This window comes from Mastigoproctus giganteus, chromosome 7 (genome assembly GCF_048544385.1).
Source record: "Mastigoproctus giganteus isolate SK-2022 chromosome 7, ASM4854438v1, whole genome shotgun sequence".
Lineage (NCBI taxonomy): Eukaryota > Metazoa > Arthropoda > Arachnida > Uropygi > Thelyphonidae > Mastigoproctus > Mastigoproctus giganteus.
In genome coordinates, this window is record NC_143581.1 from 99,975,606 (window position 1) to 100,003,009 (window position 27,404).

Below are 27,404 nucleotides of genomic sequence, written 5' to 3' on the forward strand. Positions count from 1 at the left end.
CTAATATTGTTGCCCTTCTCTGCACTCGTTCCAACAGCTCTACATCCTTCTTAAAATGAGGCCCCAGACCTGTATACAGTACTCAAGGTATGGCCTGACCATTGCCTTATACAAGGAGATAATCACCTCTTTATCCCTGCTAGAAAAATTCCCATATATCATTTACAAGAGACCATGAGCTACTCTTGCAGACAGTCTGCACTGCTCAGAAAACTTCATATCTGCCTGCACAATTATCCCTGGGTCCTTTTCATTCTTTACCACTGTCAGTGTGGTACCACAGAGTTGATACGGTACTCTGGGATTACTGCTTCCCATATGTAGTACTTTACATTTGTCAATGTTAAACTTCATTTGCCACCTCCCAGCCCATCTTCTCAACTTTTCTAGATCCTGTTGCAGAAGCAGCGTACTGTCATTAGTGTCCTTAACAACCCTGCCAACCTTCGTATCGTCTGAAAACCTGGACATTAAAGTTGATATACCATCATCAGTATCATTTATAAATACACAAAACAACTATGGACCCAATACTGAACCCTGAGGAACTCCACTGATAACATTAGTCCATGATGAGTAGTGTCCATTGATTACCACTCTGTCTTCTCCCACTCAACCATCCTTTTATCCATAGCAGCAATTTTCCTCCAATGCCACACTGCTCCAATATGTTCAGCAGTCTTCCATGTGCAATAGTATCAAAAACCTTTCTAAGATCCAAAGATATGATATCAAAGTTATTCCCTGCATCCAATTTCTTTGTGACCACATGATAGTATCCAGTAAAATTGGTCAGGCAAGACTTTTCCTTAACAAAACCATGCTGTGTCTGTGCCATAACTGAAGTCTTGTCTAAATGATCCTGCAGTGCCTCCATTAATTTTCCTGGAACAGAAGTTAAACTAACAGGTCTATAAATACTTGTCGCCCTTTGATCCTCCTTTGTGAATTGGGGTCACATTTGCGCATCTCCAGTCCATGGGTATCTCCCCTGAGTCCAAGGAAGCTCTCATAATTATGGCTAAGGGTTTGCTTACTTCCTTTGCCGCTTCCTTTAATATAACTGGATAGATCCCATCCACCACGGGTGCCTTTTTTATGTTTATCTTCAAAAATTTCTTTTCCATTTTCCTCTCAGTTATTACAAAATCATCTAGCTCACTGCCAGAGTTTAATTAACCTCTGGCATTCCCCTCCCTGAATAGCTCGTCATGTGTGAATGTAGATGCAAAATACTCAGTTTGTTAGCCACCTGAGCAGTATCATCAACAGTTGAACCATCAATATCCAGTGGACCAATCTGATTCATCCCTTCCCTTCTAGAGTTTACATAGGCAAAGAACTCTTTGCTGTTTTTCTTTGCATCCTTTGCCTGCCTAATCTCCTTTGTGACTTAGTTACAGACCAGCTTATCTATCATAGGCTTCCATGTTACCTATAAACTTATATGTATCCCATGCATTTTTCTTCTCTGCCATATGTCTCATTACTTCATCTGACATCCATTTAGGCCTAAACCTTGAACAATATTTCTTAGTTGGTATGTAAAGCCTAGTAGCTTCCAAGATAAATTCTTTGAATGCCTCCCATTTTGAATTTGCTGTTGGTAACATCAGCAGTTGGTCACACCATATAGAATTTAAATACTGTCTCAGACCACTGTAGTCTCCTTTGCGAAAGCAAAAACCCTTCCCTTTACCCCTGATGGTAGTTACCTCTCTGAGTAAATTCCACTTCAGCACACTGATCACCGCCACCTAGTGGTGCCTTTATTTGCAGATTCTTAATGCATGTAGAATCACTACTGATAATCAGATCAAGAGTATTACTACCTCTAGGTACCTTCCGAACATTCTCATGTAGAAAACAATCATACAATAAATCCACAAAAGCCTTGCTAATGTGTGAGTGACCAACCCACAAATTCCAGTCAATGTCTGGGAAATTAAAATCCCCCATTATAAGGCTCGCTGATTTACTAGCCGACACTATTTCCCTGTACAGTTTCTTATTATACTCATCAGAGTCATTAGGCCTATAACACACTCCTACTCTCAATTTTGATCTCCCAATTCTTATGTTGCAAAAAACTGACTCGACACTGCACTGTCCAGCGATGTCGACTCGCTGCACTTTGTTGGATTTTATGTGTTTCTTAACTAATTGCATAACACCTCCTCCCTTCCTATCCTGTCTATCCTTCCTGTACACATTGTACTCCCCAAATTTCAGTTCTGCATTCCTTATATCTGTATGATGCCACGTCTCTGGTATCTCAACAATATCTGCTTTTGATGTTTTGAACACCCCTCATATTCATCAAATTTATTTACCAAACTCCTAGCATTGGTGTATATGCAAGTATACATGCACCTGTTCCTATTCTTAGCTACCCTCACACAACTCATGTGTTTACTTGTACCGCAATGACTCACAGTAGTCTCTGAAATTCCCTGCAACTTGTTTTCCAGACTGCTGCTCATTCCAATAGAAGCAGTGCAAAAATCACTTTCACCTCTGCCAGTGGTTACTGTTAATCTATAGTCATTGTTCCCCCCAATGTAGCAGTTTTCCAACCCACCTAACACTGCATCGATAGCATCAGCAAATATTCTTGTACCCTTTCTATTTAAGTGTATCCCATCCCTGTAGACGCAGTCTCTCCTGTTAACAAGTACTTACCAGGCTGAGAAAAATTCTACCCCTTGAGCCTTGCACAATCTTTCCAGTGCTGAATTGATCGACAAGGCTCTCATCATATACTCCCTCCTATCGTGCTTGTGCAGAATTGCGGACACTTTCAATTCAACCATAATTCACGGCTTTTTTTTCAATAGTGACCTATACTCGTTAAGTAATTCCACCAGTCTCCTACTCTTAATATCATTAGTGCCAAACATGTACAACAATATCACCTCTTGTGCCCTTAAAAGATGACATCTGCTCTACGTCATCAACCCCCCCCCCCCAGAAGATATATCCTAGTCCTGTTCTACATATCCTTTATACGTACCATGATCCCATTTTCTCTAACAATAGTCACCAACAACTACTAGTTCTGTGGGACCAACGCATTCTGCCTGGGAAGTTGCAGCTGTGTTGGGTGATGATCAAGTGCAAGCTCTGGCGTTGATGTGGGCAGCTGAGAGCTTGATAGGTCTCTCAATTTAGATCCTTTGAGTGCATCCACTCTGTCCTTCAAGCTCTTGTATAGGCCCATAACAACGCTGAGTTGTCGCTTGATTTCCTCACTCTCCTTGCATTGTATACACACACAATGACATTCCCCTTGGCAATATCATGTCCCGTACCTGATTGTTCCACAGACATCAAGCGAACAGTGCATTTTAAAAGGCTGTGATTCAGAGGGCAGCTGCCCTCCTCAGTTCACCCTTGAGCCACAGCACTCCCATTAGCTTTAGCTGCTCTGGTCTGAGTCATGATTCCAATTCAATTTCAATAAAATTTCAATTTCAGTACAGAATTATAACCCTAAACTTATATCCCAACACTATAACACTATATATCACTATATAACACAAAATATACAGATATATAGTTATAACACTATATATCTGTATATTTTTTTTTCAGTATCGAGTATTTATCTCAGAGTTCGTTATATAACTTCCGTTTCAAGTTATGTATTAATTAATAATGCTATGTTTGTAAATTCTAAGTCATTATATGTATTTAGTTAAAAAGTACAATTTAATTGACAATGAAGTTTAAGAAGATTAATAAATTTTACTGATTAATTGATAATGTTATATGCTATACTATACTAAGTTAACTCTATCTTTTTTTTATTTTTTATGTAAACTCCAAATATGAGAGGTATTAGAACCTATAGTACTTAGTACCATGCTTAGGTTGGAGGTTGAGAAGACTAAAGAAGATATTTGTTGACATTGGACTTGAACTTCTGTAGACTAATTTTCAGGAAATACGTATGAAGGAAGGTTGTTCCAGAAAACGGCAGTTGAATGAATAAATGAGGAAGATGAAAAGTTGGTTCTGTGGGTTTGAAGTTGGACAGTAAATGGATGTTGGCTAGTGGCGGCACGTGTTCGGACTGTTTTGAAAGAGAGAGCAGGAATTATAGAAGCCAATTCAGAAGAACAGTGCCCATGGAAGTATCTGTAGAAGAGTCGTGCAGCAGAAACAGTACGTCTATGAGACAACGAGTGGAGAGACTTTGTTAAAGATGAATCATTAATTAACCTAACTGCCCTCTTCTGAATGGAATCAAGAAGCATGAGAGAGGTTTTGGAGGCACCACTCCAGATGTGGGAACAATATTTCATGGTAGGGCTGATTTGTGATTTATACAGAGTGAGCAGCTTGTTTGGCAGAAAAGTAATGCTGAGAGCAAAAGAGAAAACCAAATTTTTTAGATGCAGACGAAGCAATATTGTTGATCTGCTTGTGCCAAGAGAGATTAGAAGTCAGGGTAATCCCCAAAAGAGATATTTCATTTTGCCTAGAAATCGGAGTGTCACTAAAGATAAGCATAGGGGCAGAAGAATCCTTTTTGCGAGATATAAGACAAGACTGAGTTTTAGAAGGGTTGAAATCAACTAAGTTGTCTTTGTCCCACTAGAGAATTACCTGAAGATCGACATTTAAGGAATTGGTAGCAGATATTCGAGAAGTTGTAGGTGATTGAGCAGGACAAGGTTTCTCAAAATGGAAAGTGGAATGCAATGTGCTATCATCGGCAAAACTATGGATAGGATTTCCAGTCAATGGAAGAAGGTCATTAATATACAAGAGGAAAAGAGTGGGGTAAAGAACTGAACCTTGGGGGACACCGGCATTAGTGGAGAAGTTAGAAGACAGAGGACCATCACCCTCAGTGAGCGATCAGAGAGAAAACTGGATAACCAATTACTAAAAACAGTTGACAAACCATAAGATGGAAGCTCGTTTAGAAGACCTTTATGCCAAACACGATCAAAAGCATTTGAGATGTCAAGAGCAACTACTTGTGTTTCACCGTACCTTTCCATTGAATTAGTCCATGAATGGGTAACATAAGCCAGAATATTACCAGTGGATCGACACTGACTGAATTCATACTGGCGATCGTTGATCAGACGAAGGTTTCTAGGTAATTTAAGAGTTGGCGGTTAATTGATTTCTTCATTACTTTAGAAAGAGTAAGATAAGTAATGGTAAGAAAGCATATTGGCTGTGTGATTAGGATTAAATGAACAATCTGTGCAAGGTCATTAGTAATTGCAATTGCAAAAGCCTCAGCATCTCGATCAGCTGGCTTGGTGTGACTAGAAAACGGAAGCCAGCTGGGGTTGTGAACATTAAAATCACCAAGGAAAATTACCTCACTGTTAGGAAAGTTGGACTGGAGAAAGTCAAGTTGCAAAGAGAGGAAGTCAAAGAGCTCCAAGTGATTAGTGGAGTTGGGAGAACGGTAGAGACAACAGATGAAAATTTGTCATAATGAGGTAGAGAGATTTTAAGCCAGACGAGATCAAAGAGAGGAGATTCCAAATTGCTAAGTCTCTGATAGGGAATATATGAGAATGGACATATGCACAAGTACCACCTTTGAGGCGAAAGGAATCATACAGTGAATAATTTAGGCATCTGAGATGAGCAGTACTTGAATCAACCGATAACTAAGATTCTGTCAGAAAAAGTACATGGGGTTTGGTAGGCTACAAGTGAAATGGACACCATTGAGATTAGAATTGTGACCCACGTATATTTGTGAATGAATTAGGAGGTGCTTGGAGGTTTAGATCTTTTTGCAGATAAGCTTGCTCTGTTAGTTTGACAATTCATGGTGTATTCAATAGTAAGAAAAAGTGGGTGGGACATGCTGTATGAAGTAATGAAATTTTTGGATATGCCGTACACATGGTAAGAATATACCCAGATCCTTGACATAACGTGGCCTCGATAGTGCTCCCCGCATACACACTACTCGGCTCCCTCAGTCACTATCTGGCAGAGTAGAGGTAGCAAGATTATACACTAGCTGATCTGGAAGGCTCCTAGAGAGTTACCAATAGGTTCAGTCCAGTGTACTAACTAGCGGCCGGCCTGTGAACACCGTTTTAGAGCTGTGCCCTCGAAATGTAAGGAATATTGGATCTCGCCACGATGCTCATCAAAACCTCAAAAGTCATCAATCATACTGCATGATGGAAGAGATGGGGAAGGGTTGACTGGAACTTAGCTCTAGAGACTAAACACTTTAAGCCTCCAATAAGCAAAGTGGTGATATTGCACTGGTTGATGAGAGTCATCTGCCACCTAGTACTGTCTGGTAACATAGAGGGGCGGCGTTCCTCCATGTGGTGTGGGCACCACACCTCGACCCCTGCCTTACGTTGGTTCACACCTGGGTGGTCACCCACCACGTACTTGTGCATGGAGGTTATACCAGGATTACTAACATTCCCACCATCGTGAAGGTGCAAGCAGAGGATTTGGCTGCCACAGACCGTCCAGACTTCGCCAAAATTGGATCCACTTGACTTGAGTGTCACCCCGAATATCAGTTCCATCAGCGTTTTAGACTCCCAGGTAGCAAGTACAGCTTGTCTGGCCTAGCTGAGAGAATGTCTGTGACAACCTCAAGGACCGACTAGTACGGGATATAATGTCGTATCGTTTAACAATGGCAGCAAGTTATGACCAGTAAATCTACAGACACTAAGTATTAATTAACTTCCAAAATCTCGCTGTCTCAGTTCAAAAACCTCTTAACACCTCTGTTAAGTACTTGTACTTAACCGAGGTGTTAAATTTTATAAATTGTTAGCAAAAATCATAAATTATAAATCTTTATAATTGCTCTAGTCAAGGGATTGTATTTATATCCAAGTGTCACATGGAAATATTTGTTATATTTTTTTTTCAGTAGAACACTACGTGTATGCTGTGTTCACAAATAGTGTTTCCCATAAACACTTGTGAGTTTTACACTCCTGATTTAAGCATTTTATTATTTTTATTCACTCATATTATGGAAGCTACCTTCAATTTTTGAAGAAATAATGCAATTAAATTTCAGAAAATAAGTTTGCAGTTGGTAGTGGAGCACGATTAATATCAGTGTGTTATTTTGAGGAAGAAAATGATCTGGTGGGTGAGCCAAACACATCAAAAAGCCAATTCGTTCAACTGTTACAAGGTATGTTTTTTTTTTTTTTTTTTTTTAAATTTCATCTTATCAAATTATCTTTAAACCTGATTATCATTGAAATGTTGAGAGAGAGTGAGTTTTTTTGTGTAGTGCAACTTAAAAATAACACACCATACTGCACCAGGTGTTGTGTTTTTTTTTTTTTTTTTTTTTTTAGAACCCCCAATAATAAAATAGAAGATATATTAGGTGAGCATTATCAAACTTAAAGAATATTTGGCCTGTGAGTCCCATATAAGAAATGTTTTGTTTTGTATTGCTTTTTTTTTTTTTTGCAGTTTTCAGTGGTTTCATTTAGAAGCAATCTTTAGGTTTTATTGGAGATGGGTGTCCATAAGTATGGATACCTTGACTGAGCATCTTTTCCATGGGGGGGGGGCATATGGAAGAGGGTTTAGTGGATAGTGATCTTGGAAATACCACTAGTAATTCTCTGGTTAATGTGTCTGGTGACATTCCACCATTTTCCATCTATTAGCTTGCACAAGGCAGGACAATGTACATTCCCCATGACTATTGATGAGGTATGGGTACCTGCCGTTGACCTGGTAATTGCTGCTCTGTCCATTATCCATCCACCCTTGAAACACGTTAACTGCAGCAGTCCACAAATGGCTACAAGAATTTCAGTTTCTGTAATACTGTCACCCTTCAACCAGTACCCGACAACCATCTTTTATTTTTCAAAGTCTGTAACATTGCATCTCTTGTCTGTGTTGATTTAGTTTTTTATATGGAAACTGAAATATCACATTTCTTGGTTATCACCACAATGTGTGCCACCAGGCTGGAGAAATTGCTAAAAATTTGCAATTCTTTACGCTATTTATTGAAAGCATTATCGCAAATCCATCGGTTTGGCTGAAACAAGAAGAAGAAATGAATCACTTATAAGTTTATCAAGTGGAAATCTGCTGTACACCAATGGAAACAGTGAAAGGAGTGAACGTGGAGTTGGGTTTCTGGTCCATAAAGATTTTAAAAACATTTTGGAATTCAAAAGTACATCACCAAGGGTGTCAAGACTAATACTCAAGATTTCTAAGAGGTACAAGCTAAAGATTATAATGATTTATGCACCAACATCGAGCCATGATGATGAAGAGGTTGAAGAAATGTACACTGAAATTGAGAGTCTTCTAGATGAGCAGAAAACCCACTACACTATTATTATGGGGGACTTCAATGCTAAGGTTGGAAAAAGGCAAAACAGCGCAGAAAGAGGAACTATAGGAAATTTTGGAATTGGTGAAAGAAATAAAAGAGGTGAAAGACTTGTGGAATTTGCAGAATCTCAAGGAATGTCAGTAATGAACACTTTTTTTCAAGAAAAGGGTGAACAGAAAGTGGACATGGAAGAGTCCAAATGGATTAACAACAACTAATGAAATCGACTTCATCCTCACTAACAGAAGATATATTGTGAATGATGTTACCGTCCTGAATAAGGTAAATGTTGGAAGTGATCACAGAATGGTAAGATGTACACTTCATATAGATGTAGGAAAGGAAAGGAAAAAACTGACTCGAGTAAATAATACAAAGGTCTTTGAAATAACAGAGGAGGAGAAAAAGCAGTATGTACTGGAACTTAAGAACAAGTTTGAGTTTCTGCAGACTGCTCAGGACCAAGATATCGACGAGGAATATTACAACTTTCTGAAAGTGATAAAGCCCAAGAAACCTATAGGGAAACAGAAATCCAAAGAAGAAAAAATTAGTCAAGAAACACTTGTCATGATGAACCAAAGACGACAAATGAAGAGCAAGAAAAACACTGACAGGGAGAAAATTGAGTATACTGAGTTATGCAAAACCATTAGAAAGAGACTCAGAGAGGACATACGACATACCTGATATTCTTCCTGATGAGGTAGAACATGCATTGAAGAAAATGAAGAATCGGAAAGCCCCGGGGGAAGATGAAGTTACTGTAGCGTTATTAAAATTGGGAGGAAGAGAAATAACACAAAAACTGGCAAGGCTCTTCACAAAGTGCATTAGAAAAGGTGTGATGCCTAAGCAGTGGAATAATGCAATCATAGTTTTGTTGCATAAGAAAGGAGATAAATTGGAAATTATAGACCAATTAGCTTGTTGTCCCATATCTACAAGTTGTTCACAAGGGTCATTACTAACAGATTAGAAAGAATACTTGATGAGAATCAACCAAAAGAGCAAGCTGGCTTTAGGACAGGATTCTCAACTATGGATCACCTTCACGTAATATCACAGCTAATGGAGGAAGCAAATGAATATAAAACACTATTATGCCTGGCATTTGTGGATTATGAAAAGGCATTTGACTCCATACAGCATAAGGCAATGTTTCGGGCACTGGAAAGACAAGGCATAGATACTCCATATATTATGATTTTGAAGAAAATATATGAGAGTGCTACATCCTTTATTAGACTAGACAAAGACAGTAGCAAATTTATAATCGAGAAAGGAGTTCGACAAGGAGACACAATATCTCCGAAGATGTTTACTGCTGCCTTTGAGGAAGCTTTCAGAAGATTAGACTGATCGCAGAAAGGAGTCAATGTGAACGGAGAGTACCTAAACCATTTACGATTTGCAGATGACATTGTGGTCATAAGCCACGATCCCAAAGAATTAGAGGAAAATCTTAATCAGTTATGCACAGTTAGTAAGGATTTTGGACTAAAGATGAATATGGCTAAAACAAAAGTAATGATGAACAAGTATGCCACGGAAAGGGAAATAATGATTGAAGGAGCAGTAATTGAAAAGGTGGAGTCATATACTTATCTGGGACAAGTTATTAGCTGTAATAATGATAAATGGCTGGAAGTCAAGAGAAGAATAAATTTTGGATGGATAGCATTCAGGAAATATAGTCACATACTGAAGAGCATATCCCAGTTTGTCTGAAACGTAAAATAATGAATCAATGTATACTCCCCACCATGACTTATGGAAGTGAAACTTGGGCACTCACCAAAAGAATGGAAGAGAAGCTAAGAACTACACAGTGAAGAATGGAACGAATTATACTGGGAATCAGACTGTTAGATAAGAAGAGAAACACATGGATTAGGCAGCAAACTCAAGTAAAGGACATTGTTATCAAAACTAAAGAACTAAAATGGTCTTGGGCAGGACACATAGCTCGAAGACATGATGACAGATGGACTAAGAAAATAACAGAATGGTACCCAAGAGGAGCTAGAAGAAAACCTGGAAGACAAAGGCGGAGATGGATAGATGAAATTCATGAGTTTTTGAGTAGTAAATGGATGGCCAGTGCTCAAAACAGAAAGAACTGGAAAGTTGCTGGAGAGGCCTTCATCCTGCAGTGGATTGAAAATGGCTGATGATGATTATCGCAAACCTAATGGTTAGTGTGAAAGTCTCAAGACTGTGAAAATATTGAGCTGTAATTATCAAAGCACTGCCATTGATATGCAGATATTTCATAACTTGTTAGCAAATTTTCCATGTCATAAATCAGTTATAACTGCAATGGAATGCATAAAAATATGCCAGTTAACTAAAGCAGTTTAAGGTCTCGTACTCTGAGAATATTAACCCATACTGGCTAGTGCAAAAAGAATATTTTAATATACAGTAAATTCATAAGAAATATAAATGAACTTTGCAAAAATGGCATCATTATTAACATCTCATATTGTGACATTTTTCACAATATGAGATGTTATGAATGAAACAATTCATATTTACTCTCATTTTGAATGCCACCACCAATTAAGCATTAACTTATAACTCTGGGTGCCTTCTTGTCCACTGATGAGGGAACCATTATTCCTGAAATGGTGAGACATTTAAAAGTGAGAATAAATAACAAGTCCACTCTATTGGGGGAGCATTATTTATTTGAAAGTGCATGACTAGGCAGCTTGTTATGAAGGATTTCATAATATGAGATGTTATAATAATGATTCCACGTTTTGCAAACTGTTTACATTCATTGTGAATTTTGTTGCATGTAAAAATGATGCTTTTGCGCTATCCAGTAGTGTGTAGTGCAAAAATGTGACTTAATTCTGTCTTATATTGTATAGTACAATACATTACACCATGGAAATCAGTGGCGCATTATCCTATAGGCAAAAAAGACATCTGCCTCAGTCCCCCGATTAGAGGAAGTGCCCCAGAATCACTGTTTCAAAAACTCATTGCTGTTTTTTACTAATATTTTTAAGTGATTTTTATCAGAAACTGAACTTTCCACCTGCCAAGGTCAATGAATGTTACTTTAAGATTAATTTGAAAATTATGTTTTTTTTCAAAAATGATTTTACCTATTTTGATGAAATTTTATATTTAGTTCTTAAATCATATAATTTGTTTCTTTTGTTGTTGCAATAAAATGAAATTGAAAATATTCTTTATTAGTTTTTTTTTTTAGATGGGGCCCCCAAATTCCATTTTGCCTTGGGCCCCATGAAGGTATAATACGCCACTGTATGGAATGTTTGCTTCATAGTGGTTGAAGCTCTTATGATGTACTTTTATGTGTATGAGATAATCTCCAAACTATAGCCAGCGAGAAGTAAAATTTCCAAAATCTTTTGTTAGATGTGTTTGCATATGCATAAGGCAGCTAAGCTGCCTTTATAGTCTGATTTTCCATCCAAATGCAACAACCCGATAGCTGGGAGAGGTTGATAAATTCTATATAAGGCTATTAAAAAAAAATATTGAGTCATCCCAAATTTAATCAGAATTGGACTGATAGAAAATTGTTTCCTTGCCCATAAATTTTGATTCTTTTGTTTAAATTGAAATATGGTTCAGGTGTGAAACAAGTTAGTTAAGGTACGCAGTGCATTATGTTTCAAATCTATTAGCAAATAGTAATAATTCATTATGTACAGGCAACCCCCGTACAACACAGTACTTCTACAACACAGTACTTCTACAACACAGTACTTCTACAACACGGTTTTGCTCTAACATGATTGATAAATTGTAGCAATCCTTGCACAACACGGTTTCGCTCTAACACGGTTTGAGAATTGCTGGAATCTCGCATAACACGGTATTTTTGAACTTTTGTGCTGGGGAAACCCTGCTATTATGTTAGATGTAATTTTCAGCATTTCAGTTCCTTTTTTGTGAATCCCTGCTGTGAATCCAAGCTGTGTTCTTTGTTATTAATTGCTTATCATTTTTACTGTTTTAAATTCTACCAAAAAAAAAGTCAGTGAACAGAAATATCAATTAGTATGTACATATTACAGTACGTATTAATTAAGCTTTTTGTAAGTATAAATTTATTTTTATTTTGCTAACTGGAAAATATTCTTCCGATTTTCACATATCATTTAAAGTGGGGATCCACTGTATTTTGTTGGGAAATCCCTGGGTTCTGTGCTATTGAACTTGTGCTTGTTTGAGACCATAAAAAATAGACTTCGAAGAGAGCAGTTCATGACTTTTAAAGAGAGCAGAAGGTACACGAAATCTAGATGCTGCAGAAGAGATTGTGATGAAGAAGAAGAAAATGAAATGAACATACATTATCTCACATATAAGTATCACAGTTTGTAAGGTAAGACATTTTTTCAGTTAATACTATTTAAGTTACTACTATTAGAAAAATAAAGTTAAAATATTAAGTTATTACTGCTATAAAAATTAAGTTTCCGATGGTTATTAAAAAAAAAATGGTGTATTTTTGTTAGCTTTTGGAATGTAACCTCCTTTTTGTACTGCTTCTTAGCCTGTATAACATGGTTTTGCATTACATGAGATTTTATAGGAACCAAACTTTTGTGTTATATGAGGGTAACCTGAGCAACAAATTTTATGTGCTAACTTAGAAAATTTTTGTCTCTGTGCATCCTCCATATTGCTCAGTTATTTCTCCACCTGGCAAATGGCAACAAACATAATATCCAGTGCTTTAGCTACAATATATGATATGTGGATAACCTATGTGATAGGTATATAAAAAAAAAAAAAAAAAAAAATAGATTAGTAATTGCCAGATTTCTATTAATATCTGGTTTTTAATGAAATTTGTGTAGGATTGGCAAATCCGATCATTCTAGAAGAACCAAATATAAAATTTCACAAAAATCAATCTGCGTAGAGTAGAATTGTTACTTGTGGATGGACATACAAGGAAATAATAATTGTTGGATTTCTATTGGTCTAATATTAATGAAATTTGGGATCCTCTATATCTTTTTTAAAGGAGCAAATAAAAAAAAAAAAAAAAAGGAAATAATATTTGCTTGATTTCTGCTGATCAGATTTTAATGTAATTTGAAACGGCTAATGAAGCCTTTTTTTCAACAGGCTCAAATATAAAATTTCATGAAAATATATCTACAGAGAGTAGAGCTATAGAAGGACATAGTTAGATAGTATGAATCAGAGCTGTAATGCTCAATGCGTTCTACATTGATATTAATATTTGTAAAATAATGAGTTTACCCCAATATAGTATGTAGAACACTTCCATATGATACTCTACAGAAATTAAAAGGAAAAATCAAAAAACTTACATTAGAGTAAAAAATCAATTTAAAAAAATTAAGATTGATTTTAATTGTGTTAAATTGATTTTTTACTCTAATGTAAGTTTTTCAATTTTTCGTTTTAATTTCTGGAGAGTATCATACGGAAGTATTCTACGTACTATATTGAGGTAAACTCCTTTTATTATTTTACAAAGAAGGACATAGTGAAGACAAATAGGTACTTTCTCCATATAATCTGATCAACAACAGAATTTCAACTTGCATTCTTTTAAACTCCTTCAGAAAGTTTTTTAGGTTCACTTCTAATTTGATATCCTCACATTTCTTCTTTTAACAGTCTACATTAGTTTTGGATGTCAAGCAGTGCTTCATTTCAGAAGGAGAAGTTGGAATCAACTCAAAAATTGCCTTTGTGTTTTTTTTTTTTTTTTTTTTTTATGAAAACCCCAAACACGAGAGGTATTAGAACTGATAGTACTTAGTACCATGCTTGGGTTGGAGCTTGATAAGACGATAGAAGATATTTGTTGACATTAGACTTGAACTTCTGTAGATTGTAATTTTCAGGAAATACGTATGAAGGAAGATTGTTCCAGAAAACGGCAGCTAAATGAATGAATGAGGAAGATGAAAAGTTGGTTCTGTGAGTTTGAAGTTGGACAGTAAATGGATGTTGGCGGCACGTGTTCAGACTGTTTTGAGAGAGAGAGAGAGAGAGAGAGAGAGAGAGAGAGAGAGAGAGAGAGAGAGAGAGAGAGAGAGAGAGAGAGAGAGAGAGAGAGAGAATTATAGAAGCCAATCCAGAAGAACAGTGCCCATGGAAGTATTTGTATAAAAAAGCATGCAGCAGAAACAGTACGTCTATGAGATTGCAACGGGAGAGACTCGGTTAGAGATGAGTCATTAATTAACCTAATTTCCCTCTTCTGAATGGAATCGAGAGATTTTGGGGTCACCACCCCAGATGTGGGAACAACATTCCATGGTAGGGCAGATTTCTGATTTGTACAGAGCAAAAAGCTGTTTGGAAGAAAAGTAATGGCGAAAGAGAAAACCAAGTTGTTTTTTTTTTTTTTTTTTTTGATGCAAAGGAAGCAATATTTATAAGACGCTTGTGCCAAGAGTTATTTAGAAGTAAGGCAATCCCCAAAAGAGATATATCATCTTTCCTAGAAATCAGTGTCACCAAAGATAAGCATAGGAGCAGAAGAATCCTTTTTGCAAGATATGAGACAAGTTTTAGAAGGATTGAAATCAACAAAGTTGTCTTTGCCCCACTGGAGAATCACCTGGAGGTCGGCATTTAAGGAATTGGCAGCAGATATTTGAGAACTTGAAGCTGATTGAGCAGCACAAGGTTCCTCAAACTGAAAAGTGGATTGCAATGTCTGTCATCGGCAAAACTATGGATAGGATTTCCATGGGAAGAAGGTACCCCCACTCTTTTCCTCTTGGAAAAGAGTGGGGGAAAGAACTGAATCTTGGGGGGACACCAACATTAGTGGAGAAGTTAGAAGACAGAGAGCCATCTACCATCACCCTCAGTGAGTGATCAGAAAGAAAACTGAGTAACCAGTTACAAAAAACAGTTGGCAAACCATAAGATTGAAGCTTGTTTTGAAGACCTTTATGCCAAACACAATTGAAAGCCTTTGAGATGTCAAGAGCAACTGCTTGTGTTTCACCGAACTTTTCAATTAAATTTGTCCATAAATGGGTAACATAAGCTAAAATATTACCAGTTGATCGACACTAATGGAATGCATACTGGCGATCGTTGATCTGACGGATGGTTTCTAGGTAGTTTAAGAGTTGGCAGTTAATTTATTTCTCCATTACTTTAGAAAGAATAGAAGTAATTGGATGGGAGGGATTTGTCAACCTTTTTCGGAACTCGCTGGATAAGAGAAAATTTCCAAGCAGAAGGAAAAAGACGTTTGGAATAAGAAAGTGAAAAAAGGCAGCAAAGAATAGGAGTAAGTTCAGGAGCACAGGTTTTGAGAACAAGTGGAGAAATTCCATCAGAACTTGAAGCTTTCTGAGCATCAAGTTTTGTCAAAATCCTTCTGACATCCTTTTGATGGAAGACAGCAGGAGGCATTGAATGGAGTGTGTTGGGAATGGTGGGAGTTGTTTTACCAAGATCATTAATACATGAGTTAAAGGAAAAAATGGGATGCTAACAGGTCAGCTTTGTCCTTGGATGAAGTGACAACAGAACCATCTGGTTTGGACAGAGGTGGGAGCAGAGTTGGGCAAAAGTTGCAGCCAATAGCTTTGGCAAGAGACCAGAATGCTTGGCAAGCATTAGGGCAAGAAGCAAGTTTTCTACTCTTAGCCTGTTCAAAATCTAGTTTGGACTGATTAATAACTGCTTTACAATTGTTGTGAGCTTTTGTTTAGGCAGAAAATGAAACTGAAGAATTGGAAACAAGCCAATTAAGATATGCAACGTTCTTCTCTTGTGAACAGCCTTAGCACATTTATTGGAAAACCAAGGTTTAGATAAAGGACGAGATTATAAAGTGGAGTGTGTAATAAAGGATTCCATTTCTACAAGAATAATTTCACTGACACGATCTAAGCAAACATTGACATCAGAAATTTTTGAAACAGTAATCCAACCAAGGAAAAAAAAAAAAAAAAAAAAATCTTGCAGGTTATCCCATTTTGCATCCTTGTAATGCCAAAAAACACTTGGTTGGGAATAGTCATGAGATAAAGGCTCCATTTCCAGAAGAGACAATCACCAAGTTGTGATCCGAGGTGCCTAAAGGACCACTCACTTTGACCGTGTACTTAGATGGGTTGTTTGTGAGAAAAAGGCAGAATGCGCTCGTCCGAAAGGAACTAGTAGTTGTTGGTGACTCTATTGTCAGGGAAACGGGGAAACATGCTTTGTAAAAAGGATAGGTGGAACAGGACTAGGGTATGTCTGCCAGGGGCCAAGGTTGATGATGTAGAGCAGATATCATCTTTTAAGGGCACAAAAGGTGATATAGTTGTACACATTGGCACTAATGATATTAAGAGTAGGAGACCGGCGGAATTACTTTACAAGTACAGGTCACTGTTGAAAAAAAGCCATGAATTAAGATTGAATTTGAAAGTGTCTGCAATTCTGCCCAGACACGATAGGAGGGAGTATATGATGAGAGCCCTGTTGATCAATTCGGCCCTAGTAAGATTGTGCAAGGCTCAAGGGGTAGAATTTTATTCAGCCTAGTCTGTACTTGTTAACAGGAGATGGGATACACTTAAATAGAAAGGGTGCAAGAATGTTTGCTGATGCTATCGAGGCAGTGTTAGGTGGATCGGAAAACTGCTAGATTGGAGGGGATACAAGGACTAATAGATTAACAGTAGCCACTGGCAGAGGTGAAAGTGATTCTTGCACTGCTTCTATTGGAATGAGCCGCAGCCTGGAAAATAAGATGCAGGATATTTCAGAGACTGTTGGGAATCATCGAGGTACAAGTAAACACATGGGTTGTGTTAGGGTAGCTAAGAAAAAGAACAGGTGCATGTATACTTGCGTGTACACCAATGCTAGGAGTTTAGTAAATAAAATTGATGAATTTGAGGTATTGCTCAAAACATCAAAGGCAGATATTGTTGGGATTTCAGAGACGTGGTGTCAAACAGATATAAGGAATGCAGAACTGGATTTTGGGGAGTACAATGTCTATAGAAAGGATAGACAGGATAGGAAGGGAGGAGGGGTTATGCTATTAGTTAAGAAATACATAAAATCCAAGGAAGTGAAGCCAGTCGACATCGCTGAACAGTGCAGTGTCGAGTCAGTTTGGTGTGACATATGCATTGGGAGATCAAAATTGAGAGTAGGAGTGTGCTATAGGCCTAACGACTCTGATGAGTATAATAAGAAACTGTACAGGGAAATAGAGTGGGCCAGTAAATTAGAGAGTCTTATAATGGGGGATGGGGGATTTTAATTTCCCAGATATTGACTGCAATTTGGGGGTTGGTCACTTACACACTCCCGAACATGCTACATCAGCATGTTCGGGAGGTAACCAGAGGGAGTAATATTCTTGATTTGATTATCAGTAGTGATTCTTCATGCATTAAGAATCTGCAGGTAAATGAACCACTAGGTGGCAGCGATCACAGTGTGCTGAACTGGGATTTACTCAAAGAGGTAACTACCATTAGGGGTAAAGGGAGGGTTATTGCTTTCGTAAAGGTGACTACGATGGACTGAGACAGTATTTAAATTCTATACAGTGGGACTAACTGATGATGTTACCAACAGCAAATTCAAAATGGGAAGCATTCAAAGAACTTATCTTGGAAGCTACTAGGCTTTACATACCAACTAAGAAATATTGTTCAAGTTTTAGGCCTAAGTGAATGTCAGATGAACTAATGAGACATATGGCAGAGAAGGAAAATGCATGGGATACATACAAATTAACACGTGACACAGAAGCCTATGATAGATACAAGTTGATCTGTAACCAAGTTACAAAGGAGGTTAGGCAGGCGAAGGCAGATTACCAGAAATCTTTGGCAAGGGATGCAAAGAAAAACAGCAAAGAGTTCTTTACTTATGTAAACTCTAGAAGGAAGGGGGATGAATCAGATTGGTCCACTTGATATTGATGGGTCAACTGTTGATGATCCTTCTCAGGTAGCTAACAAACTAAATGAATATTTTGCATCGACATTTACAAATGAGGAGTTATTCAGCGAGGGGAATTCCAGAGTTGTATTCAACTCTGGCAGTAAGCTAGAGAATCTTGTAATAACTGAGAGTAAAGTGGAGGAGAAATTGTTGAAGATAAACACAAAAAAGGCACCTGGGGTGGATGGGATCTATCCAGTTATATTAAAGGAGACAGCAAGGGAAGTAAGCAAACCTTTAGCCATAATTATGAGAGCTTCCTTGGACTCAGGGGAAGTACCCATGGACTGGAGATGTGCAAATGTGACCCCAATTCACAAAGGAGGTTCAAAGGCTGACATAAGTAATTATAGACCTGTGAATTTAACTTCTGTTCCCGGAAAATTAATGGAGGCACTGGTTAAAGAAGCACTGCAGGATCATCTAGACAAGACTTCAGTTATAGCTCGGACATAGCATGCTTTTGTTAAGGGGAAGTCTTGCCTGACCAATTTGATTGGATACTATGATGAAGTCACAAAAGAACTGGATGCAGGGAATAACTTTGATATTATATATTTGGATCTTAGAAAGGCTTTTGATACTGTTGCACATGGAAGACTGCTGCACAAATTGGAGCAGTGTGGCATTGGAGGCAAATTGCTACTATGGATAAAAGGGGTGGTTGAGGGGGAGAAGACAGAGTGGTAATCAATGGACACTGCTCATTGTGGACTAATGTTATTAGTGGAGTCCCTCAGGGTTCAGTATTGGGTCCATTATTGTTTTCTGTATTTATATATAAATGATATCGATGATGGTATATCAAGCTTAATGTCCAAGTTTGCAGACAATACGAAGGTTGGCAGGGTTGTCAAGGACACTACTGACACTATGCTGCTGCAACAGGATCTGGAAAGTTGAGCAGATTGGCTGAGAGGTGGCAAATGAAGTTTAAAATTGTCAAATGTAAAGTACTACATATGGGAAACAGCAACCCCAGAGCAACTTATCAACTCTGTGGTACTACACTGAGAGTGGTAGAGAATGAAAGGGACCTGGGGGTGGTTGTCAGGCAGATATGAAGTTCTCTGAGCAGTGCAGACAGTCTGCAAGAGTAGCTCATGGTGTATTGTCAATGATATATAGGAATTTTTCTAGCAGGGATAAGGAGGTGATTATTCCCTTGTATAAGGCAATGGTCAGGCCACACCTAGAGTACTGTATACAGGTCTGGAGGCTTCATTTCAAGAAGGATGTAGAGCTGCTGGAACGAATACAGAGAAGGGCAACAAGATTAGTAAATGGAACAAAGGGGTGCTCTTACGAAGAAAGGCTTAAGTTTTGCAAATTACAGTGTCTAGAGACTAGGCACCAGCGAGGTGATCTGATAGAGGTGTATAAAGCCTTGAATGGTTTGAGCATGCTCAATGCTGATGGGATTCTTCCTCTTGCTCAGAGTAATCACCTGAGAGGGCATAAATTCAAATTGAGGAAAGACAGATGTAGGATAGATGTGAGGAAATTTGCCTTTAGCCAAGGGGTGGTTGGTTGGTGGAACAGACTTCCATCCCTTGTCGTGGAAGTTGATAGCCTAAATAAGTTTAATGCTCAGATGGACAGGTATTTCAAACGAACAGAGGGGTGAAGTGGAAGTGGTTATTATTTATTTATTTATTTTTTTTTTTGGCTGATGCTGCGTGAGCTTGCTTTCTTGCATCAAATGGCTCTACTAATTCTAATGCCAATGCTAATAACACTTTGTAATTGATATTTCTGTTCACTGACTTTTTTTTTGGTTGTAAAATCTAAAATAGTTAAAATAGATAAACGGCAATCAATAACAAAGAACATGGCACGCAGAAAACTAACACGATAAATGCGTGAAATATGGAGTAAAAAGTTTGCGAAGTTTAGATATAGCAATGAAGAGAAGATTCTAAACATTTATTTACAGTTTTATTTTATCGTACTCTAGTTATGGCATCTTCTTCCTTGTCTTTTAAAAGGAAGCAGAAATTTTTAAAAATTGATTCCAAGATTGAGATTTTAAACACACTTTCAAAGGGAGAAAGTGGGTCTTCGTTACCAAAATTTTATTGAGGTTGAAAACTCAATCACAACAGACATTAAAAACAACAAGGAAAAAAATTTAAACTTTGCATCGAAATGATTCAGATGATGGTGCAAAAAAAAAAGAAAAAACTGAGAACAGCTAATGACCCATCCATCGAAGATGCTGTTTGTTTGTGGTTCACACACAGAGGTGAAGTTTCGGAGAACCCATATTGGGACCTTTGTTGTGTGAAAAGGTGCTGGATTTTAACAAAAAATTCGCCAATCACTCAGATTTTAAAAGCCAGTACAGGCTAGCTAAAAAACTTTAAATCACAGCATTAGAGAACTTCACATTGAAGGGGAAATTTTATGATTTTTCTGCAGTGGAATCATTTAAAACAAGTTTATCATTCATAATTTTGGAAAGGGAAGGACATTCCAAAAATGACGTATATAACACTGACGAGAATGGAATAAACTGAAAGACGCTACCTTGAAAATCACTTGCATCTCTCTGTGAAACAGCTGCTCCTGGGTTTAAAGTGAATAAAGAGCGAGTTACAGCTTTGGCTTGTGCTAATGCCATGAGATGCATGCTTTACCATTGATGTTGATGGGAAAATCAATGAAACCCCATTGTTTTAAAAATGTTTCCTGTGAGTTCTAAAGCACAAGGGGAAAAAAAAAAAAAAATGCATGGATGAACTCATAAGTATTTAACCATTGGTGTGCCAAAGATTTTATTCCAAATGTCAAAATGTATCATGAACGGGAAGGTGAAATGCACATCACAGCCTTAACAAAAAGTGCAACTAGTGAAATATTTGCGAAACTTTCTGGAATAGGACATGATCTAGCCAAGGAGGATATGTGTGTGTGTGTGTGTGTGTGCGCGCGCGCACTAGGTGCAGAGTGTCAAGAAATTAGGTGAAAACTCAGCGTTCTGATGAGCACTTATGAAAGTTTGAAGAGTCAGGTAGATGCCCTTGAAGGTATTAAAATGGGGAAACTCATCAAGCTCTCAACATAGCAGCAATCTCCAAGGCAGAATATACTGGTTTCATAGGAGTTATTTATTGTTGGTTACTCTTGTCAGGTATTATATATTGTGTAAAAAGGATAGGTGGAATAGGACCAGGGTTTGTCTGCCAGGAGAAAAATTGATGTTGTAGAGCAGATATCGTCTTTTAAGGGAAGATAACGTTGTACATGTTGGCACTAATGACATTAAGAGTAGGAGATCTGCAGATTTACTTAACAAGTACAGGTCAATGCTGAAAAATAGTTGTTCATGAGAGCCTTGTCAATTATTTCGGGCCTGGAGAGGTTGTGCAAGGTTCATGGGGTAGAATTTTTCTCAGCGTGCTCTGTGCTTGTAACCAGGAGAGTGCTTCTACAGGGATAGAACACCCTTAAATAGAAGGGGGTGCAAGGGTGTTTCTTGACGCTATCGAGGCAGTGTTAGGCGGGTCGGAAAACTGCGAGCTTGGAGGGATTCACAGACAAAAAAGGTTAAAAGTAGCCACAAGCAGAGGTGAAAGTGATTCTTGTACTGCTTTTATTAGAATGAGCAGCAGCAACCTGGACGGTATGGTGCTGGGGGTTTCAGGGACTGGTGGGAAGTTATCACGAAACAAATAAATACGTGGGCTGTTAGGGTAACTAAGAATAAAAATAGGTGCATGTATACTTCCATATATACCGATGCTAGGAGTATAGCAAATAAATTTGATGAATTTGAAGTGCTGGTCAAAACATCAAAGGCGGATATTGTTTGGATATCAGAGACGTGATGTTACATAGATATAAGGAATGCAGAATTGAAATTTGGGGAGTACAATGTGTGTACAGAAAGGATACTCAGGATAGGAAGTAGGGATTGTTTTTTTCCCGAATTTTGGTAATCACCGTATCCGGGGATAAAAATGTTCTTTTCCCGAGATCTCAGGATTATTGTAGGTGGAATTAAAACTGAAAATTTCACAGCATTTTATTTATTCACATATATATAGAGGGTGTCTCAAAAATAAATATTGGTACAAACGTTTAGGGGAGGTAGGTAACAGCTAAAGGTATGTGAATCGCATAGGAACCCATAACCGGAAACGTCACGGGAAAGTAATAGCAAAGGCACAAGAAGCAGAAATGACACAAGACAGTAATTAGTGGCAAATATTTATTTGACATAATATTAATGATGGAGTAAGAGATGGATGCATTTCATGATGTTACAACAGATGCTTGAAGGTTCCACCATAAGATGTGATGCACGCGTGACATCGTTGCAGCATGGATTTGTGGACACGGTCGAACACACCTGGAGTTTCTTTGGCAGTAGCAGCAGCACAGACAAGTCTCGCCGTGAGATCCATTTCTGTCTCCACAGGTGATTCATACACGATGAGGGTCCCCCACAGAAAGAAATCAAGGCTCCATAAATCAGGTGAGTGTGGGGGCCAGGCAACGGGTCCACCATGGCCAATCCATCAACGCCCAAAACGCCTGTTCAAATGGTCAGGAACACACCTTCCATAATGGCCACGTGCCCCGTCATGTTGAAACCAAATGTTGCGTCTCACATTTACTGGAACATCGTCAAGTAACCCTGGTAGAACTTATTCAAGAAAGATATGATATTTAGCAGAGTTCATGTGGGATGGTAACAGGTATGGGCCGACTAAGCAGTCACCGACCATACCTGCCCACACATTTATTGTGAAGCGAAGCGATGTTGTGCCGCATGGGGGCGCACACCGTGTGGGTTGTCGTGAGCCCACACACGAGCATTGTGCTGATTGAATAAGCCTTCCTGAGTGAAGTGGTAGATGACTTTCATCAACCGGTGAAATACCACCACTTTGCTCATTGGAGGCTTGAAGTGGTGAAACCCATGTTTAGTCTCTAGAGCAAAGTTTCCAGCATCCCCCCCATCTCCCCATACTTCTCCTTCAACCCATGCACGGTACTAAGTACTATAGGTTTTGATACCTTTCGTGCTTGCGGTTTTCATAAAAAAAAAAAAAAAAAAAAAAAGAAATAAGCCTCATCCGTGACCAAAACATAGGCCGGAAAATTCAAGTCTTGAACTCTTTCTTGGAGAAATCACTGCGCAAAAGCTACACGTGTAGGATGATCTTGGGGGAGCAGTAACTGAATCCTTTGGAGATGAAAGGGGTGTAAGGAATCATCGTGCTAGACACGCTGTACACTGCAACGAGACACTCCTAAGGCAGAGGCAACGGCACGTGTGCTAGTAGTAGGATTATTCTGGACAGCATTCAGCACACTTTCTTCCATTGCAGGAGTTCGTGTCAAATGTGGTCTGGCTGCACTACTCCTGTTACCTCTAAATGACCCATAATCGCACAAATTTTGATGCTCGTGCGCAAACAAATGGTGGTCCGGTACATGTCTGTCTGGGAAGCGTTCTCCATAAATTCATTGAGCGGCTCGTTCATTGCCCTCTGCTAATCCATACGCTAGGTGTATGTCTACCAGCTCACAGTTCGTATATCGATGCATGCTCTTCGTGCGGCGACTACTGCTTGAATGAGTAAACCAGAAATTTTCCCTCTCGCAAACTGATGAACAGCGGCGTGTACCGACTTACTGTGATGTTTCCAGTTATGGATTCCTATGCGATTCACAATCCTTTAGATGTTACCTACCTCCCCTAAACGTTTGTACCAATATTTTTGAGACACCCTTTATATATATAAACTACAAATTGAAACGAATTCAAAACTTACTTTTCAGAAACTTAACATGTTCTTTTTAAACCTTGACAGACTAGTGACTACATTGTTAAACAAAAATTTATTTCACTTTAGTTTATTTTGAAACTGATTTGGCAATTGACATGTAATATGAATGTAAGAAACACAGGCAATTTACACTTTTATCGCTGAGTCTAGTTCTAAGTTTGGTTATAAATAGTCCTGCAGCCGAAAAGGACCTTTCAGCTTCTGCACTTGTTGGTGGTATGGATTCGAGAGCGTCCATTAATTTTAATACATTTGTTGTTTTTTCACCAGTTGCCTCAAAGATTTCGAACTCCTTGGATATATTCTTTGCAAGTGATTGACCTTCAGCTTCATGTTGAGGGTCTTTAGAAACAAATTCAAGTTGTTTTTTGATTTGACGTGCCAATTTCTCACAAAACGTCTGCTGTCTTTTGCTCTCACTGTCACACTCTTTCTCGGAGTCGGAATGTGATTAATCAGATTGCGATGATTCAGAAGAGGAAAGCCCAATACGAGTTATTATTCGTTTTGCTGTAACCAACAAGGCTGACTTGCTTGGAAGTGGGTTCAACTCAGTTTCTACTATTTTCCTATTTCTTTTATAATACGTTTTTCCAGTTTTTATATACTTCAATAATCGAACCAAAGCTTTTTGCCTTCTCTCGTTTATCCTTAAAATTAGTGCTTCCTGAACTTTTCTCGAAAAGATAGAATTTTGCTCAGAAAGTTCTTGTACAATGAAAGAAACTCCTTCTGCAGTAAGAAGTGTCGCATCACGACTGCAAAAGTTTTGCAATCCGATTTCGACTGGTTTCAACGCACGCACAAGGTCATTAAGAGCTGTATATTCTGCTTCACATATTGGATTTTTCATGTTGTAGTCAATCATTGTTTTTTCAAATTGAGATTTTAACTGTAAGAATCGTTCTAACATGGCTACCAAACTGTTACCTCTAGTTTTAGAATCGAGTACTAGGCTTAAATTTTCTTGCTTGAATGAAGATTTAACATAATTCTGAAGGGTATCATTTTTCATGGGAGACTTTGGAACCATTCGCACAATCGTTCTAACTTTATTAATGATATTAGCTATGTTTAATGCACCGGAAAATAGGTCATCTCTGAAATCACATTTTTGTTCCTTATCAGGATTGTTTTCGAAGCTTAGATTCGAAACGCACGCAACTATACGATGCTCTATTGATAATTTAAACTCCAATAATTTCTATTTTACTTCTTCAACCATTTCTTCGGCTTTATTCTACCATTAATAGCAATCATTCCTAGATTCCAAAATTTGTCTTTATCTTGATGAACATTGATATTTAAATAACGTTTGTTTTTAAGCAACGAATATTCATCTAGAGAAAGGCTGAATCTCTTACCATTTTTTAATGATTGTTCAATTTATTTTATTATATTTTCTTTTATAATGTTATACTGTTTATACACTAATTGCATAACATGATTGGGATTTTTAGGAAGAAGCAAACCTTTTTCACTGAATGCTTGCTGAATACATTTACATTTTACAAATGGCACTGACAGGAAATCCATCTACAGCTACAAGCTTTGCAATGATTTCTTCTTTTGTGTCTTTCTTTAAAAAACTAAACAGTGTTGGCTGAGAATGAGCACTTTTAAACATTTCAAAGAGCTTTCTACAGATTCATCCCCCTGCAGAAGGTTTGAGGTTACAATCATTTGCCGATGTAGGCTTCTCAATAGAATGTTTAGTTTTTAAATACCAAGGCAAGCCACTTGTAGAAAACCTCTACATTTCAGTATTGCACCACAATGACTACACTTTGCTTCTTCATTATTACATTTATTGAAGTACTGCCAGACAAATGTTTTTGATCTCTCCATTGTCATTTGTTTTATTGTTTTAATAAAATATTAAAACAATAAAATATAATAAAGCGGCTTAACTGCAAGAGGATCTTTCTAGGACAAATGACATTTATAATCCAAAAGAGTCGAGACTCGAGAAATTGCGACAATGACATTATAGAGATATGCAAGAAAGTGCTGGCCTTTCGCTTTCTGCTTTTTATATATATATATATATATATATATATATATTGCAAATGTAATGTATGAAAATAAATATTTTTCTAAATTAAAATAATACACATCTTTATTGCTGACGATATCTAAAATTATGAAGAAACTATTTGTCTTGCCAGTGCACGATGATTGCATATACAGGGTGATTCACTACCAGTGCAACAAACTTGCAGGAGGTGTAGAGGGCACAAAGACGAATTGGAATCGCATAGCATTGCAGGGTCCGAAATGCCTTCATCATGTGATAGAGGACGTTGAATGGGAGGTCGCGTGAACAGCGATCGTGCTGGAAGTCAGCATTTGCGAAACCGGTTCCCGAGGCAGTAGGATGGATGAGTATTCAAAAGTTGAACTGGCCGACATACACCTCGTGTATGGAGCTGTGGACTGTAACAGGCGCGCTGCTCTGTGCTTGTACCAGGAACGTTTCCCGCACAGGCGTGCTCCTCATCATCGATTTTCGCACGTGTGCACAGAAAGTTACATGAGACTGGTTGTTTCATAGAGGTACCATGAATCGAGAGCGAACGACGAGGACGCCAGACAATGAGAATGTCCTACGTCTTGCAGAAGGCAATCCGAGTAAGAGTACTTGAGCGATAGGCCAATGATTGGGTATTTCCCAATCCACTGTATGGAGGATACTGTCAAAAACCAAATGAGTTCATACCATCTGCAACGAGTCCGATCATTGGAGCCTGCGGATTATCCACTCCGGAGGACTTTTGCTACTTGGTTTCTTCAACAGAAACAGTTCAGCAAATGCTGACTTCCAGCGGGATCGCTGTTCACGCAACCTCCCGCTCAACGTCCTCTACCGCATGACGAAGGTATTTCGGACCCTGCAATGCTATGTGATTCCGATTCGTCTTTGTGCCCCCTACACCTCCTGCAAGTTAGTCGCACTGGTAGTGAATCACCCTGTATATATATATAGTGAGTGTGTAAGACTGTTAGTATTGATTATTAAAGTTAGTAATTCAGACTGGGAAATCCCGGGATAAAGAAATTTTCCCGGGATAAATCCCGCAGCAAAAATCAACTGTGATCCTGGGAAACAATCCCTAATAGGAAGTGAGGAGGAGTTATGCTGTTAATTAGGAAACACATAAAATCCAAGACAATCTGATTTACTGGCCGATTCTATTTCTTTGTAAAATTGTTTGGCGTACTCAGTAGAAGTGTGTTATAGGCCTAATGAGTATGCCAAACAATTGTACAAAGAAATAGAATCGGCCAGTAAATCAGAT

General features: G+C 38.2%; 1 protein-coding gene across 1 annotated transcript in view; it reads left to right on the forward strand.

The window, feature by feature from the left end:
* The window catches only part of Arpc1 (Actin-related protein 2/3 complex, subunit 1A), a 340,336-nt gene that overhangs the window by 75,566 nt on the left and 237,366 nt on the right, over nt 1–27,404 (forward strand). The window contains 3 exon segments of the mRNA XM_090377047.1: nt 7,046–7,113; nt 7,115–7,126; nt 7,128–7,165. Coding sequence (XP_090233173.1) covers nt 7,046–7,113; nt 7,115–7,126; nt 7,128–7,165 — 118 coding nt within the window.